General features: G+C 43.4%; 1 protein-coding gene across 3 annotated transcripts in view; it reads right to left on the reverse strand.

The window, feature by feature from the left end:
- The window catches only part of RCHY1 (ring finger and CHY zinc finger domain containing 1), an 81,311-nt gene that overhangs the window by 36,809 nt on the left and 26,700 nt on the right, over positions 1–17,802 (reverse strand). For all 3 annotated transcript variants that reach the window (XM_077276654.1, XM_077276661.1, XM_077276669.1), the window contains exon 4: positions 10,139–10,217. In XM_077276654.1, coding sequence (XP_077132769.1) covers positions 10,139–10,217 — 79 coding nt within the window. The remainder of the gene's footprint in view (positions 1–10,138; positions 10,218–17,802) is intronic.

Genomic DNA, 17,802 nt, shown 5'->3' on the forward strand with positions numbered 1-17,802 from the left:
AATACTTAAAACTGTCAAACCACTGCAAACTTACTACCCTCCCCCTCCATCAGGAAATCATCATGACTTCCATCCACCACCAGAATATTAGATTTCTCCCAGTTAATTTCAAGGCCTGATACAATCCCAAAAGTCCTAAGAATGTTCATCACTCCCAGCAAAGACTCCCCAGAGTCCTCCAAAAAAAGTAACACATCATCTGCATACAGGGCTATTTTCTCTTCTACTAGGCCATACCTAAATCCCCTGACCGAGGCCGCATTTCTAATTGTCTGCCCCAGGGGCTCCACTGCCAACGCAAAAAGTAGCGGAGACAGTGGACACCCCTGCCTGGTCCCCCTATAAAGATCAAAACTTCCAGACAACTGTCCATTAACTCTACCCATAGCAGTCGGGGATGTATACAGTAGTCGCACCCATGATATAAAAGTCAGCCCAAATCCAAAACCTCTTCATACCTCCCAATATTAACGCCATTCGACACTATCAAACGCTTTACGCGCATCCAGAGATACCACAACCCTACTACCCTCATTATGTGACGGCAGCTGCAAGTTCAAAAAGAGTCTGCGCAAATTTATTACTGTACACTTATTTGGCATAAAACCAGATTGATCAGGATGGACCAGGTCTTGGACCACATTCGCCCCGCGGTTAGCCATTACCTTGGCCAATATCTTAACATCTGCCGTCAGCAACGAAATGGGCATATAAGATTCTGCCAGCTCAGGGTCTTTACCTTCCTTTGGAATAACCACCACTACTGCCTCTCTCCTGGACTCCGGCAGCACCCCTTCCTTTAACACCTCTTCAAAGACTACCTTTAATTTAGCCACCGATACATCCATCAAGTTTTTATATATCTCAACCGGGAGTACATCAGCTCCAGGGGCCCTATTATTTGTCATTGACATGACAGTAATTTTAATCTCTTCTTCCGTTATAGGTTCTTCCAACCTCCTCCTATCACAGTCCTTAATATTGGGAAGTCCCGCCACTCCAAGGAATCATTCTATGTCCCCTGATGAGGCCCTCAGTCCAGATGCATACAATTGTTTATAAAACCTTCTAAACTCCCCCAGAATACCCTCTGTGTCCACTATCTCAGTCCCCTCAACGTCCTTAGTTTATATACATATGATGAGTTCTTCTGTGCTGCCATCACCACCGAGAGCAAATAACCCACTCTGTCCCCTTCCTCATAGAACTATATTTTCTGGAATGCTCGTCTTCTCTCCGCTTTCTTGATATATATCTTATTGACCACTTCCTGGGCTCCCCTAAATCTACTCTGGTATTCCACTGATGGGTTTGTCGCCATGTCCCTTTCTGCCTTTTCTAGTGTCTCTATGACTTCCATATCTTCTAGCCTAGTTTTGGATTTACATTTACAAATCTCCTTAAAAAGAAGGCTCCTCAAAAAAGCTTTCATGGCATTCCAGACTATCTGCTTACCAGCACTATCATCATTAAACAGCCAGTATTCTTTAACCTCCCTCTTAATTACGTCCATATTAATATGTTCAAGCCATAGCGAGTGCAGCCTCCACCCGCCTACCCATCCAATCATCCCTCCTGTCCGTCTAATTAACAACTCTATAGGTTTGTGATCTGAAATCACTCTCAGGAGGTATTCTACCCCACAGATCATGCGTGTCATTAGATCATTACCCAATGCCAAATCAATTCTGGAGAGAGACCCATAAGTCGCAGAGTAGCAGGAGTAACAAACTTCGTTTTGATTCCTCACTCTCCAGAGATCTACCATCCCCAACTCTTTCATATAGTTCCCAAATGATGACAGTTTTCTAGTGCCCTTGCCTATTCCCTGCTTGTGCCATAATCCTGTAGAATGTAAGCCCGCAAGAGTAGGGTCTTCTTCCCTCTGTATCAGTCTGTTATTGTTAGTTTTGTTTACTGTAAGTGATATTTGTATTTGTATGTAACCCCTTCTCATGTACAGCAACATGGAATTAATGGTGCTATATAAATAAATAATAATAATCCCACCCTTCATCTAACACGTTATTGAAGTCTCCGATAATTAACAATGGCAATCCTATGTCCCGTCTATATAATTCAAATATCTCTTGAACCTTTTTCCCCAGAATACGGGGGTGGGATATACACAGCTACAATACACAATGGCTGCACATAAATCTTGCAAATTATCAAAACATACTGACCATCCCTATCTACATGGCTCTTGATTTCTTCAAAGACTGTAGATGCTCTTATCAATACGGAGACCCCCCTAGCATACGAACAATATGTAGAATGGTATGTCCTCCCAATCCACCTCCTCAGCACTTCCACCTTTTCCCCAAGTAGATTCGTCTCTTGAAGACAAATGACATCTGGACACCTTTTCTAACATATTCCATAATCGCCGTTCTCCGCGTTCCCTCCGACAGCCCTCTTATTTTCCAACTAAGGACTTTAATTGTATCCCCCATCATATAACCACACGTTAACAAATTCCTAACCCCTTAAAATAGAATGATGTTCCTTGTATTTAATAAATCCCACTTTCCAACAATAAACCCCAACCCTCCCCTCCCTCCCCAATATTCATTAACACAATAAACCATAACCATTCCGTTGGTATATTTCTCCTCTCTTACCAGAGGTAGTCCAATGTCTAGCTAACCTTTCAGCGTTGTCTTTAAACCGCTATCTAACTACAACACCTCCGCATATACATAACATCATTATTACAATAAGTCCCTCTGTAGTCCGCACCAGCTATTACAACAGGATCCAGAGGCTTCTATAAGGCAACATTTCTATTTTCACCATCATCTTCTCATTTCCCTCTTTCCTTATCAGCTATGAGCTTCTTTTTATTGAAGTCCTAGCCACTGCTCCCAAGGCTACAACCCTAAGCTTTGCCAGGTACTGATCAAATTCAGGTCTCTGTTTCTTCTTTACCGATCCATAACTCATCATCTGCTTTTGCACCTCAGCCGAATAATCAGGGTAAATAGAGATCTTTTGGCCATTAATGCACATGTCCTCAGCAGCTCTTGCTTTCTTCAATATAATGTCTCTATAATTAAGGATCCTAGCAAGCATAGCACAAGGGGGGGGGGGGTACACCAGCGAGAGGGGTCTCATAGGAACGCGATGTGCTCTTTCCACCACAAATAACTTAGACAGGTTATCAGCACCGATCTTATTATGAAGCCATTCCTCAACAAACTTTGTAGGATCAATCCCTTCAGCCTTTTCAGAGATGCCCACGTCTCACATTATTCCTCCTTGATCAATTTTCCAGATCATTGTTTTTGTTAGCCAGAGCAGCACATTTCTGCAGACACAGTGTGAGACTTCTGCATTTTAGAAAGTTGGTCCTCCAGCACTCTTAGGGTACCGTCACAGTGCCATTTTCATCGCTACGACGGGACGATTCGTGACGTTCTAGCGATATCGTTACGATATCGCAGTGTCTGACACGCAGCAGCGATCAGGGACCCTGCTGAGAATCGTACGTCGTAGCAGATCGTTTGAAACTTTCTTTCGTCGCTTGATCACCCGCTGAAATCGCTGGATCGTTGTGTGTGACAGCGATCCAGCGATGTGTTCACTTGTAACCAGGGTAAACATCGGGTAACTAAGCGCAGGGCCGCGCTTAGTAACCCAATGTTTACCCTGGTTACCAGCGTAAACGTAAAAAAACCAAACAGTACATACTCACATTCCGGTGTCTGTCCTCCGGCGTCTCAGCTTCTCTGCACTGTGAGCGCCTGCCGGCCGGAAAGCAAGCACAGCGGTGTCGTCTGACGTCACCGCTCTGCTTTCCGGCCGCTGTGCTTACACAGTGCAGAGAAGCAGAACGCCGGGGGACAGACACCGGAATGTAAGTATGTACTGTTTGTTTTTTTTACGTTTACGCTGGTAACCAGGGTAAACATCGGGTTACTAAGCGCGGCCCTGCGCTTAGTAACCCGATGTTTACCCTGGTTACCCGGGGACTTCGCTCCAGCGCCGTGATTGCAAAGTGTGACCGCAGTCTACGACGCTGGAGCGATAATCATACGACGCTGAGACGTCACGGATCGTGCCGTCGTAGCGATGAAAATGGCACTGTGTGACGGTACCCTTACTCTTTCTCTACTGCACTCTAGTATCAACTTTATCCATGTCTGCCTTTACTTTAGCCACTTCTTCTTTAACACCATTTACTCTTTGTGTGAGGGTCGTTATTGCAGTTTTGCAGGATCTGATCAAATCATACATGTCCCGCAATGTGGGCACCCCTACTATAGGCTGCTTCACTGTCTCTTGCTCCACACCTTTTTCCCGCCATTCTTCCTCCCTTTCTGTCCTCCCTGTACCTTATCCTCTGAGTCTTCTCCTTGCTCTTTCACTTTCTCTCTGATCTTTTCCTCTCCCTCTTCGGCCACCTCTTTCTCGGCTCTGTCCACCCAGGCATATTTCTCCAGCCTGGCAGCAACTTCCATCCTCTTTGCATAAGAAGCATTTGCAGCGTCTGCCCTTTCCACCGCCTCCGCGCTCTCAGCGCTATCTTGGGTCCGGCTCGCAGCTCCTGCCTTGGTGTCCTGCTGCCACTTCTGCACCATCTCATCAGCTTCCCGCAGCACCACACGTCGGGACCGACCTCCGATATCCTCCCCCACCAGCACAAAGAGTTACCGGTAGTGATGACCGAGTGTACTTGTTGCTCGGGTTTTCCCAAGCACACTCGGGTGAACTCCGAGTATTTATGACTGCTCGGGGATTTAGTTTTCATCACGGCAGCTGAATAATTTACAGCTACTAGCCAGGCTAAGTACATGTGGGGGTTGCCTGGTTGCTAGGGAATCCCCACATGTAATCAAGCAGGCTAGTAGCTGTAAATCATTCAGCTGCCGCGATGAAAACTAAATCGCAATCAAATACTCGGAGGTTACCCGAGCGTGCTCGGGAAAACCCGAACAATGAGTACACTTGCTCATCACTAGTTACCGGCTCTCAGGAGGGACTTAAAACAGGATTAATGGAGGGTTACAGCAGAGGAGCTCCAGAAGCTGTTCGCTCACAGGTGCTAGGCCACGCCCCCCTGAAATTATCTTTAAGGACCTTCCACCCACCTCTAACTTTGTCATTTGTGCCAATGTGCACCATTACCGCTGGGTCCTCACCAGCCCCTGCCAGTAATCTGTCAACCCGATCAGCGATGTGTCAGACTCGAGCACCAGGTGGGCAGCACACTGTTCAACGATCCCTGACTTTGTGACAGATTGCCCTGTTCCCCTAATAATTGAGTCCCCCACTACCAGCACCTGTCTGGCCTGCCCTGCTTTCCTATTTCCCCCCCTTACTGGAGCAGACACTGCTCCGGCTATCAGAGGACATGCCTTGATGCAGCAGTGCTACCCCTGTACTGACACCCCCTGAGCTGCCAACTTAGCAAACTTATTGGGGTGTGCCAGATCAGGACTAGCCTCCCTGGCACTCTTCCCTCTACCCCACCTTCTGTCACCCAGCTAGCTGCCTCACTATCCTGCAGCTCCATACTAACATCCTACCCATCATCTATCCCATTGAGTGCCTGCTCAGTGAGCAGCAGACTCCTTTCCATATTGTCAATGGATCTCAGTGTTGCCAGCTGCACATTTAGCTCCAGGACCTGGGCTTCCATATGCACAACGTGCTCACATCTCGCACAGCACTATGCACCCTCGACCAGCTGTTCAAGGATTGCATACATGTGGCAAGATGTACACTGGATGGCATTGTTAATTATGGAGCTCATTTCCTAATGGGGATTGCACCAGAAAGAAAAGTTAAGTAAAAAAAAAATGTAGAGTACTAATAAAATGCAAACAGCAATTCGGTAATTCCTCCCTTGTAAGCTTCCTGAATCCAAAGTCACCGAATCACAAGTCTCACACTTACTTTCGTTCACAGGCAGCTCATTCACACTCGCTAAGGAAGAAGATTTAACACTAGGACTACTGGACTCGTGACCCCGCCTAGAACTACTGAAAGGAGTAATTTTGACTCCTTGCTTGTTTTCGTTTATTTTTAGAGTTTAATTTGTGGTTATTTATTATTAATTATATTTTTTGTAATGTATTATTATTGTGAGATCCAACAGTAATGCTTTTGATTGTTTTTTTTCTGCTTTTCTTATTTTTCTACTTTTCTTATTTTTCTACAGAAAATAACAATAATTATAATAGACGTTTTTCAAACTTTTTTTTATTCAAGTGCACACATATAAACAACAACTGAAGAACAAAAAGCAGAGAAAATGTAGGTGGAGGAGCATAAAAATGAAAATATGGCGCAGAATTCACCTTCTAAACATTTGGTGTTTCGCATTTTAGGCATTGCCTTTGATTTATGGCAGTACATTGCCCACACAAAGACTTACCACAAGTCTTACAATTGCCGACAGATCTATTTTTCTTGCACTTTTCTTTGATCTGGCAAAATTTTGTTTGAACCATCACTTCTGAACATGTAGAAACTTGGGACGTGGAACCCTTTTCCCTATCTGTGACATAAGGACCACTCAACTCTCTCACAAGCGTTTGCAAAAATGCCTTGCGTGACATTTTTTGGTGGGTTTTGCATTTATACCCGCAAAGTCTAAGGCATTTTCAAATGCATGAACAGGCCATCTCCTTGTGGATGTTCGTGTGGTATATTTTCGTGCCATCTGATCCACTACATCTACTCCATATTTTGTTTAATTGTAAAACTTTACCGTTTCTGGAGTTTTTTTTAGCGGAATCAGACGCAACAACAACATCTGGATGGACGGAACTCAAAATGACAACATTTTTGTTGGGCTTTCCTTGATATACTGTAAGTGTAAAATTGTCTTAATTTCTAAACACTTTAGTGTTGTACAATTCCTCTTTCATGGATTTTATTTCTTTAGGCACTTCTCGCCTTATCTTATTCAGTGTTCCCACGATGGTTGTTCCTTTGCTTTCTAGCTGTTTAGCTAATTTTACTGAAGTAAAATAATTATCGGTTGTAACATTGCGACCTTTTTTCAAAAACGGGTCCAATAACTTCATTACCACATGGTCAGCTAAACGGTCCTCAGCACGGCGTGTGTCATCTTTGCCTAGATAAGGGAAGCCATTTGCCAGATATTTGCTCTCCTTATCAACAGCTAGCCAATATTTGTGGCCATATTTATCTGGTTTGGAAGGCATGTACTGCGTGAATGGACACCTAGTTTTGCTTGGGAAAAGTTGCTCATCCACCGTTATGTATGGGCCAGGTTTGTAACACGCAATACAATTTGCAATAAACCTGTCCCACACAGTAGAAAATAGAGCAAACTTGTCCGTTTGCAGTCTCTCCGATCGAGTAGATTTCTCATCAAATCTGAGAAACCTCATAATTTCAACAAAGCGGTCCCTAGACATTGTCGCTTTGCAAAACGGTATTCCCCAGTCATTACACCAAATACTGCTAATCGAGTGACGGTTCGTGCCAGATATTCCACGAGCATAGAATATCGCAATGAATGCATCTAGCTCCTCATCAGATAGAGTAAACTGTAAATTATTGTTCCTGCATGCTTCTGCAAGCGTAAAGTTCTTTATATGTGTCAATATATATGAATCAAAAAATAAACGCCATGCGCTCAAAGGACTATCGATAATGATATTTCTTCTGGCGTATCCTGTAGGGCCAGGTGCTTCTCGAAGAATATTTTGTCTGTCACGCCTACCAGGCAAGTGTTGTCCAATTTCAACAGGTTTCCATTGAATACCATCCGCTGAAACTAGTATTCCTTCAGATTCGCCTTCTCTGGTGTTTGTTGTTGCATTACCTTCGCCGCCATCGTTATCTGTTGTTCTTTCATTTCTGGGACGTTTTGCTGATTTTTTCTGTCCACGACCAGGAGGATGGTCACGAGGCAACATAACTGCATGAGCCCGATCCCCAGTTGATGTGCTTGGAATATCTGGAAAAAAGTTGATGAATATTTAGAATTTTTGTTTTGTAAGGGTCCGTGCACACTGGCTGGATTAGCGGCGAAATATCCGACCGGATATTCTCACCACAATCCGGCCCGTACCTGCCCGCTCAGGTACAGAGCAGAGTTTCATACCTGAAGCTCCGCTCCGAACCCCGGGCTGGAGCCGCTGTCTGGGACGGAGCCGTGCTCGCGCGTAAGCAAGCGCTGCTCTGTCCCTGACAGCGGCTCCAGCCCGGGGTTCGGAGCGGAGCTTCAGGCATGAGCGGGCAGGTACGGCCTGTATTGCGGCAACAATATCCAGATGGCTATTCAGCCAGAATTCTGCTAGTGTGCACAGGCCCTAACTCAGTGTGTGGAAGAACAAATAAATACACATAACTACTTACCTTCTGGCTTCTGGATTTGTTCCTTCTGAGTCTTCAGATTCACTTGATATGTTCTGAGGAATGAAATCTTCATCACTGTCAGAATCAAATACATGTTCCTGCAATTCGGATTCCGATTCATCCTCCGGTATGGATTGCAAAGTAGCCAGAATATCCTGAGGCTTTATCAAACGTCTTCTCTCCATATTCCTCACAAATTTCATAATTCTATATAGTTCCCTGCTGAAAAATAGAAATGAAATGAAAACTAAAAGAAATAATAACTGTTCTGCCACCTTCAAAAGTAGGTGGGCTGAATCAGTTGACAGACAGCTAAACTATTTCATAACAATTCATACCTGTATGAGTCTTCAGAGCTCATATGTCTGCGTCTGTTCTCTTTGTCTTTTCAGCTGAACTGAAAGTAAAGTTACTATCCAGAATACTGTCTCCTGCTAGGACCTTAGAAAAACACCACCCTTCATTAGCATAAGATAAGAGCCTAGAGTAAACAAGCTATTTTGTTCAGCATTACACAGTAATACAAGCAGATAAAACACAAGGAAAATGTGAAAAGTTGACATGTAAATTGAACTACATCTATATGAACATCAGGGTAAATAAGACAGAGTGAAAAAATTATGCACAAAACTTTATAGCAACATTTAGTGACAAAAGGACCTCAAAATATAGTAGGGAGTCAAAATGACTCCCTTCAGTAGTTCTTGGTAAATTTTGAAAAAAACGCGCAAATTTTTTACCAAAATTATTTATTCTCACAAAATCTTTTTTCACATCATATTTGAGGAAAAGTCACCGAGTTTCAAGCTGGAATTCTGAAAAATGTCACAGAAGAGAAATAAAAAACGAAAGGAGTCAAAATGACTCCATCAGTAGTTCTAGTGTTAAAGAGATTTTTTTTCCCTTTAGCACCAACTCAACCAACAGCTCAATGCACTTCCAAAGGACTGAAACCCCAACCAGCTGCCACTTATAAACCCTTAATTATGAACCCCCACCCTTAATTAACCCTATATCAATATAGCTACACCTCAAGATTTAAGTGCAATGTAGTTAACCCTTAAACACATAGTAAAATAAGAGACTGAAAACCTGTTTAAAGAAAAATAGGTTGAGAAAGCCCAACAAAATTAAACAGGTAGAAAAGCACTCAGCAATTCACAATTTAGCAACTCACAGCTGTTCACACATATATTTGCTGCAGGATTCCCAAATACCTCCTCACCGAATCACAAGTCACACACTTGCTTCCATTCGCACTTACGCTCCGGTCACACGCAGCTCGATGTGATACAGTCTCGCAGATGTGTCCTGTCCCACAAGGAGTGCTACCAAGGTCCATATACTAATAGTATATAGGCAACGCAGGATGGTATTTATCAGTGCTATTTTACACGGTATAGAATAGAAAATCAGTTATGGTTTTGTAAGAAGGGGAAACAAATGCAAACTAGCTGTATAGGCAATGGGTTAAAAAAAATAAGAAAACAATTTTACATAAAAAAAGACAGTATGTAAAAAAAATTAATTATGAAAATATAGAACATTTATGTTCAACATAACAATTACAGAAATAAAAATGCTGAAAAGAGACTGTGCATTTCAGTGGTTAAAAATTAAAAATACATTTTACAAATGTAATTTAATAGGCTTTACTGCTCGCAAGTCCCTGGCGTTACCCTTATTTGTGTTGCGTCCAGTTTCATAGAGATCCATAACTCTGCAGCATTATATTGTCACAAGAGCCAAACATATTTATTACAGATTAAAGAGCGAGAAGTAGATATTGATTTCTTACCTTGTGGTTTCCTCTGAAGCTTAAGGGCAGACATAAATTACACTTTGTACAATGTTCAAACAGTTCCTTTGGGCCAATCCTAAAGAAAAAAAATACAGTATGTATGTAATGAAATATAAAAACATCCGAAAATATACTGTAGGTCTCAAAGTCAGACAGGAGAGTCTCAGCATGCTACAGAAGCACAATGAACATTCCCCGATTAATAGTTGAGCCCCTTAATGATTTGGACCTAAAAAGAAAATTTCTGAAGTCATTGTTTTGTCTTTTTCCCTGCCAATGTGGCTGGTAAACGGACTAGTATTTTTCGGGATAAGTTGTATTATTGATTAGCTCCATTTTAGTTGATTACATATTTACTCTGGAGAAATGTTAACTTGCAATGTTCTGTACTTGTTTGGTAAAATAATTTCTCTATTTTATTGGTATATAGCCACACAGACATAGCCATACGTTGAATTATTTTTTGGTACTAATTTTATCTGATCTTTACTGTACAATAAAAAAGCAGACTATTTTAAAGGCTCTTATGACTGTAGGTGGGGATTTTTTTTATATTGAACTTTAATTAAAACTTTTTTTGTCCATCTACAGGATTGTAGCAGCATCTTTTGATTGCTTTTTAATGCCTTATGTTATGCTTTTAATACCGTATATGCTCGAGTATAAGCCGACCCGAATATAAGCCGAGACACCCAATTTTACCACAAAAAAACCTGGGAAAACGTATTGACTCGAGTTTAAGCCGGGTATGCATTGTCCCCTAATCCCCATCCTAGTAAGCATGGCTCTTCATCCCTATTATTCTGGTATGCATGCCCTCTCATCCCTATCATAGTATGCATGGCCCCTTCATTCCCATCCTTGTATGCATGGCTCCTCATCCCTATCCTGGTATGCATGGCTCCTCATCCCTATCCTGGTATGCATGGCCTCCTCATCCCCATCCTGGTGTGCATGGTCTCCTCATCCCTATCCCGGTATACATGCCCTCTCATCCCTATCCTAGTATGCATGGCCCCTTCATTCCCATCCTTGTATACATAGCTCCTCATCCCCATCCTGGTATGCATGGCCCCATCATCCCTATCCCGGTATGCATGGCCCCCTCATCCCTATCCTGGTGTGCATTGTCTCCTCATCCCTATCCTGGTATGCATAACCCCCTCATCCCTATGCTGGTATGCATGGCCTCCTCTTCCCCATCCTGGTACGCATGGTCTCCTCATCCCTATCCTGGTACGCATGGTCTCCTCATCCCTATCCTGGTACGCATGGTCTCCTCATGCCTATCCTGGTACGCATGGTCTCCTCATCCCTATCTTGTATGCATGGCACCTATGAGTAAAGAAAAAAAAGAAACTTACTCCCTCGCATCTTGTTTTGTTGCCAGAAGCCGCTTTATGCTTGTAAGCAGCGCATGACAGAGACGTCATGTGCTGCTTACAAGCCAAGGACAGCTGCCGAAATACTCACTGGTCTCCACGCCAGGACTATGTGCGTGGAGAGCAGTGAGTTTTCATTGCTCTTTAGTAGCGGGCACAGTAGCAGCAGCTGTGGGCTTCCTGCAGCGGCTGGGCTTTCACATGTGCCCACTACTAAAGGAAATAAATATTCACTGCCCTACACTACTGTGCCCACTATTAAAGAGAAATGAATATTCACTGCCATTCTCTTTAGCAGTGGGCACAGGATTTGACCGCAGCAGCCGGCTCCTGCTTCCTGTGACCCGCTGCCGCTGCGCCCCCTTCATCTTGTGGGACCCTCACTTGAGTATAAACAGAGGGGGGCTTTTTCAGCACAAAAACGTGCTGAGAAAACTTGACTTATACTCGAGTATATATGGTAAATGGGAATCTGTCACCAGGTTCTTGACAGCTTATCTTAGAGAACCATAATGTAGAAACAGAGACCATGATTAAAATGATGTGCCACTTACTTGGTATCTTGATGTAGTTTTGATAAAATCACTATTATTAGCAGGAGATGATTATCGTTAGAGGAAGGGTAAGCCTACTGCCATGTAGTCCTCCATAGAGTCAGGAATATTTGCTGCACATTCTTATTTCACATTCACTACATGGGGTAAGTGACATAGCTCATCATAAGAACGATACTATTTTTCTAATTGAAGGTATTTACTAATACTATTATTATACCTGCTACATATTGTTATAGAATCTTTGAGATGAGAATACCCCTTTAACAAAATCTTTTACCCTTTACTGGTGATGTCATATCAGCCATGACAATGTGACCCAGCAGCTGTCACATAGCAGTTATGGTAGCATTGCCACCCTAATCCTCAGCACTCAATTATGAATTTATATACAGGTTGAGAAAACAAATAGTAAAAACGCTCAGACTATTGGATGTCAGGTAGTCTTTTCTAAAGACACTGCAATTTATCTTCTTCAGGATGGGGAAATATTCTATTTTTACACTTTCGTTTTTCCTCCCTCTCTTCCAAGAGTCATAATTTTTTACATTTTCCGTCGACTTAGCCATATAGGGGTTCTTGGGGGACATGTTGTATATTTAAATATCACAATTCACTTTACCGCACAATACACTACATAACTGGAAAAGTGCAGTAAAAGGGGGAATAAAATATAATTCTGCCAAAGTTCATGTAGTTTATTTGTTTTGCATTCATAGTTTGGTAAAAATGATCAGGAAATACGATTGTCCAGGATAGTATAATTGAGGAGATATAAAAATCATAGTTTTTTTTTATTTATTGCGAATTGTTGTGTCGCCATGCTTCGAAACCTGTTACATGGTATGGGGACGATAAGCGCATAAAACACCAGTCCATCCAATGTCAGTTAGGCGCTAGATAGAACCTGTCTGCAGATTGATGCTGCCGTAACTATGAGTAGAATTAATAATTGGCACACTGCCTCATTACAATGCGCAGTTATCTGAATAAAAGTATTTTTTATATAAAACACACTACTAACCCTTTCACAACATGCGTCGTACTAGTACAGCGCATGTCGCGTCTCCCCCCTTTGATGTGGGCTGCGGTGCTGAGCCCACATCAAAGTCGCGACATGTCAGCTGTTTTGTACAGCCGACATGTGAGCGCAATAGTGGCAGGTGGAATCGCGATCCACCCGCCGTTATTAACTAGTTAAATGCCGCTGTCTAACGCTGACAGCGGCATTTAACTACCGCTTCCGACCATAAGGCCGGAAATGCGTGCATTGCCGACCCCCGTCATGTGATCGGGGGTCAGCGATGCGTCTGCATAGAAACCAGAGGCCTCTATGGTTGTTGATGCCGGCTTCCTGTGAGCGCCACCCTGTGGTCGACGCTCATAGCAAGCCTGTAATTCAGCTGCATAGAGGCGATCTAATGATCGCTCTTATGTAGCAGAGCCGATCCAGTCATGGCAAAAGTTAAAAACACCGGATTACTTACCGGTAATGCTCCTTTATAGAGCCACAACAGCACCCACTTGAGAGAGGGGATCCGCCCCTAGGAACAGGAAACCCTATGGAGAGATAAAAGGAGAGGTCCCCCTCGCTCCCACAGTTGGGTTACAGAGATTGCGAGGAACCGCCCACCAGATTTAGTAGGCAATTCGATATCATCATTTATCATTAGTTAACTTAAGTATGGCAGAACTAATCACCCTTAACGGTGCTCATATGCAAAATTAACTTATTAGGAAGGGAAGTGAAGGGGTGCTGTCGTGGCTCTATAAAAGAGCATTACCGGTAAGTAATCTGGTGTTTTCTCTTCGCCACGACAGCACCCACTTGAGAGACTTTCAGAGATAGTTATTTGGGAGGGATCACCGTGTTAAGAACTGATCTACCGAAAGACAGGTCAGATGAAGTAGATAAATCCAATCTCTAGTGATTATAGAAGGTAGTAGGAGAAGACCAGGTTGCGGCCTTACATATTAGTTCTATTGGAACCTCCGGTCGTTCAGCCCAGGATGATGCTATCGCCCGGGTGGAATGTGCTTTTATGGTCTCAGGCGGGTTCTCCCCTTTAGATGAATAGGCCAGACATATTCGTGATTCCAGCTCCTTTTCTATGACCCTGGAAGGAAACAAAGAGAACCCTGCTCTTCCTCCAGGCGCTAGTTCTATCTAAATAAGCTATTATGGCCCTCCTCACATCTAATGTATGGTATTTTTGTTCTTCCTGATTTGTAGGGTTATCATAGAAGGAAGGAAGGAAAATTTCTTGTGATCTATGAAATTTAGTGCATACTTTGGGTAAGTAGGAAGGGTCCGTTTTTAGGACAACTCTATCTGGAAATATTGACAGAAAAGGAGGATCTATTGATAATGCCTGTATGTCACTTACCCTTCTTGCCGATACTAAGGCGACAAGAAGAGCTGTCTTGATGGAGACGTGTTTTATGTGAGCTGAATGTAGTGGCTCAAAAGGGTACCCTGTCAGAGCTTCGAGGACTAAATTAATATCCCAAGGTGGTACATGGGGAATTTGAACTGTCTCTGACCTTTGGCATGCTGCAACAAATATGGCTACCCACTTGTTACCTGCAATATCGTGACCATATAAAGCTCCAAGAGCAGAAATGTGTACTTTTAAGGTACTGACTGCCAGACCTAAATCGCGCCCTTTTTGAAGAAATTCTAAAATCATAGGAATGTGAATTTCGTTTGACAGGGCTGTCGGGTAGAGGCTTAGAAATTTTTTCCACACTCTTACATAAATAGATGTGGTGGATTTTTTTCTACTTAGTAGAAGAGTGTCAATTACTTTGTTTGAAAAGCCTCTTAGTTTTAGCAGCTGCCTCTCAAATTCCAGGCTGTCAACCGTAGGCCCTTCACATGAGGGTGGTTGAAGGGACCCTGGAAGAGAGGATCCTGATCCTCCGGGAGAATCCATGGGTCTGAGATTGACATGGCTCTCAGCCAGGAAAACCATGGTCTCTTGGGCCAAAACGGAGCTATGAAGATCACGTTTGCTCTGTCCTCCCTTATCTTCCTGATCACGGTTGGTAGAAGTATCAACGGAGGAAAGGCATATGCTTTCCGGAATGTCCATGGGACTTGCAGGGCATCGAAGATATTGGGATTGTCGGACCGGAACAATGAAGCGAACTTTTTGACTTACTTGTTGTCTTTTGTCGCAAAAAGGTCTATCTCGGGAGTGCCCCATTTTTTGGTGATCATTAAGAAGATACGACGACTGAGAACCCACTCTCCTTGGTGGAGGGCGTGACGGCTGAGGAAATCTGCTTTTGAATTGTCGACTCCTCTGACATGCAGTGCTGATAAGGAAAGAAGGTGTTCTTCTGCTATGGTTAGAATGTCACCGGCTATAGACATGAGAGCTTCTGATCTTGTTCCGCCTTGATGATTTATGTATGCGACCGCTGTCATGTTGTCTGAAAAAATTCTTGTATGCGTTCCGTGTAGCTGCGGAAGGAATTTACATATGGCATGATAGATAGCCTTTAGTTCTTTTTCATTAGAAGAATCATTTGATTCTCTAAGAGACCACAGACCCTGAACTATTGATCTCCTAAGTGTGCTCCCCAACCACTAGGACTGGCATCAGTGAAGATCGTTTTCAAAGGATTAACCACCCAGGGGACCCCACTGGTAAGATGATTCAGATCTAAGCACCAGGTCAGAGATTGTAACACGTCTGTTGGTAAGGATAACCGACCATCTAATTGACCCTGTAATCTTTCTTCTTCTTGTAGAATTGTATACTGTAACTTCCTAGTATGGAATTGAGCCCACGGGACAGCCAGAATGCATGACGTGAAAGAACCAAGGAGGGACATACCTTCTCTTAGGGAAATTAGGGGGTTATTAATCACTGATTGAACTTTGTTTAGAATTGCTGATTGTTTAGAATCTGGAAGGAAGCACCTCTGATTTATGGAATCTAGAATAAGTCCTAGAAAAGTTTGTCGAGTTGTGGGGGACAATCTGGATTTTTCCTAATTTACTAACCACCCCAATTCCTGCAGGGACGAAACTGTATCAAATAGACGTTGATGGCATTGAGAAGGGGAATTCCCCACTATCAAAAGGTCATCTAAATATGGTATTATGAGGGTGTCTTTTAACCTCAAAAATGACATTACTTCTGACATTAATTTTGTGAAGACTCTCGGAGCTATCGACAGTCCAAAGGGCATTGCTGTATATTGATAATGCCTTATTTGACCTTTCATCATAACTGCCACCCGTAGATAGTGTTGATGTTCAATGAAGATTGGAAGATGGTAATACGCATCTTTAAAGGTCAAGTACTGCCATAAAGCAATGGGGAAACAGAAGTTTTATAGTTGACCGGATAGACTCCATTTTAAAAGTTTGATTTTCTAAGAAGACGTTTAGTCTCTTAAGGTTAATTATCGTTCTGAATGACCCGTCTGGTTTTGGAATAAAAAACAAAGGGGAATAAAATCCCTTTTCTTTTTGATGAAAAGTAACTTCCACTAATACCCCTTTAGATAGGAGATTTATTATTTCCTGCTCTAAGGCCTCTTGTTGTGATTGAGACCTTAAAGGGAACCTGTCACCCCGTTTTTTCAAGATGAGATAAAATTAGCGTTAAATAGGGGCAGAGCTGTGCTTTACATTAGTGTATTTTTTGTGCCTTTATTCCCCACCTATGCTGCCGAAATAACTTTGTAAAGTCGCCGTTTTGGGCTGTCACTCACGCTGGTCTGGTCATATGGGCGTGGTGACATCGCTGTTTCTCCCCCAGATCTTGCTCAGCTTTCCGTTGGTGGCGTAGTGGTGTGCGCATGCCCAACAGGCGAATCCACTGCGCAGCTGAAGGAAAAGAGCGCGATCTGCGCTATTCAGCGGTTTATCGGTGGGCGCGGCCATCTTCCTGAGGCCGCGCGTGCGTAGATGGTAGTGCTCGGCTTCCCGGGGCTTCAGGAAAATGGCAGCCGCGATCTCCATCTGCGCACGGGCGGCATCCCGTGGCCATTTTCCTGAAGACCCGGGAAGCTGAGCACTACCATCTGCGCACGCGCGGCCTCAGGAAGATGGCCGCGCCCACCGATAAACCGCTGAATAGTGCAGATCGCGCTCTTTTTCTTCAGCTGCGCAGTGGATTCGCCTGTTGGGCATGCGCACACAACTACGCCACCAACGGAAAGCTGAGCAAGATCTGGGGGAGAAACAGCGATGTCACCACGCCCATATGACCAGACCAGCGTGAGTGACAGCCCAAAACGGCGACTTTACAAAGGTATTTCGGCAGCATAGGTGGGGAATAAAGGCACAAAAAATACACTAATGTAAAGCACAGCTCTGCCCCTATTTAACGCTATTTTTATCTCATCTTGGAAAAACGGGGTGACAGGTTCCCTTCAAGGAAGTCAATAAGAATGAGTCCGGAGGGACTCAGGCAAATTTTAAACTTTAGACCAGTAGTTATGAGGCTAGTTGCCCAAGAATTGGAAGTTATTGCCAGCCATTGTGTAGAGAAAAATGGCAATCTACCACCAACGGTAGTTCTGTCCTAACGGGGTTTATCTTCACATTTAAATGGGCGCTTCCCAAAAAATGCTCCTTTCTGTTTGGAGTCTCTATTGGCCCAGCGGTCCTGGTTTTTAAAGTCCTTTCTTTTATTAAATATAGGCTTCCGGAACGCTCTCCTATAGGATGGAAGATAATTATTATTGGGGAACCCCTTCTTTC

The sequence above is a fragment of the Ranitomeya variabilis genome, chromosome 1 (assembly GCF_051348905.1).
Source record: "Ranitomeya variabilis isolate aRanVar5 chromosome 1, aRanVar5.hap1, whole genome shotgun sequence".
Classification (NCBI taxonomy): Eukaryota; Metazoa; Chordata; class Amphibia; order Anura; family Dendrobatidae; genus Ranitomeya; species Ranitomeya variabilis.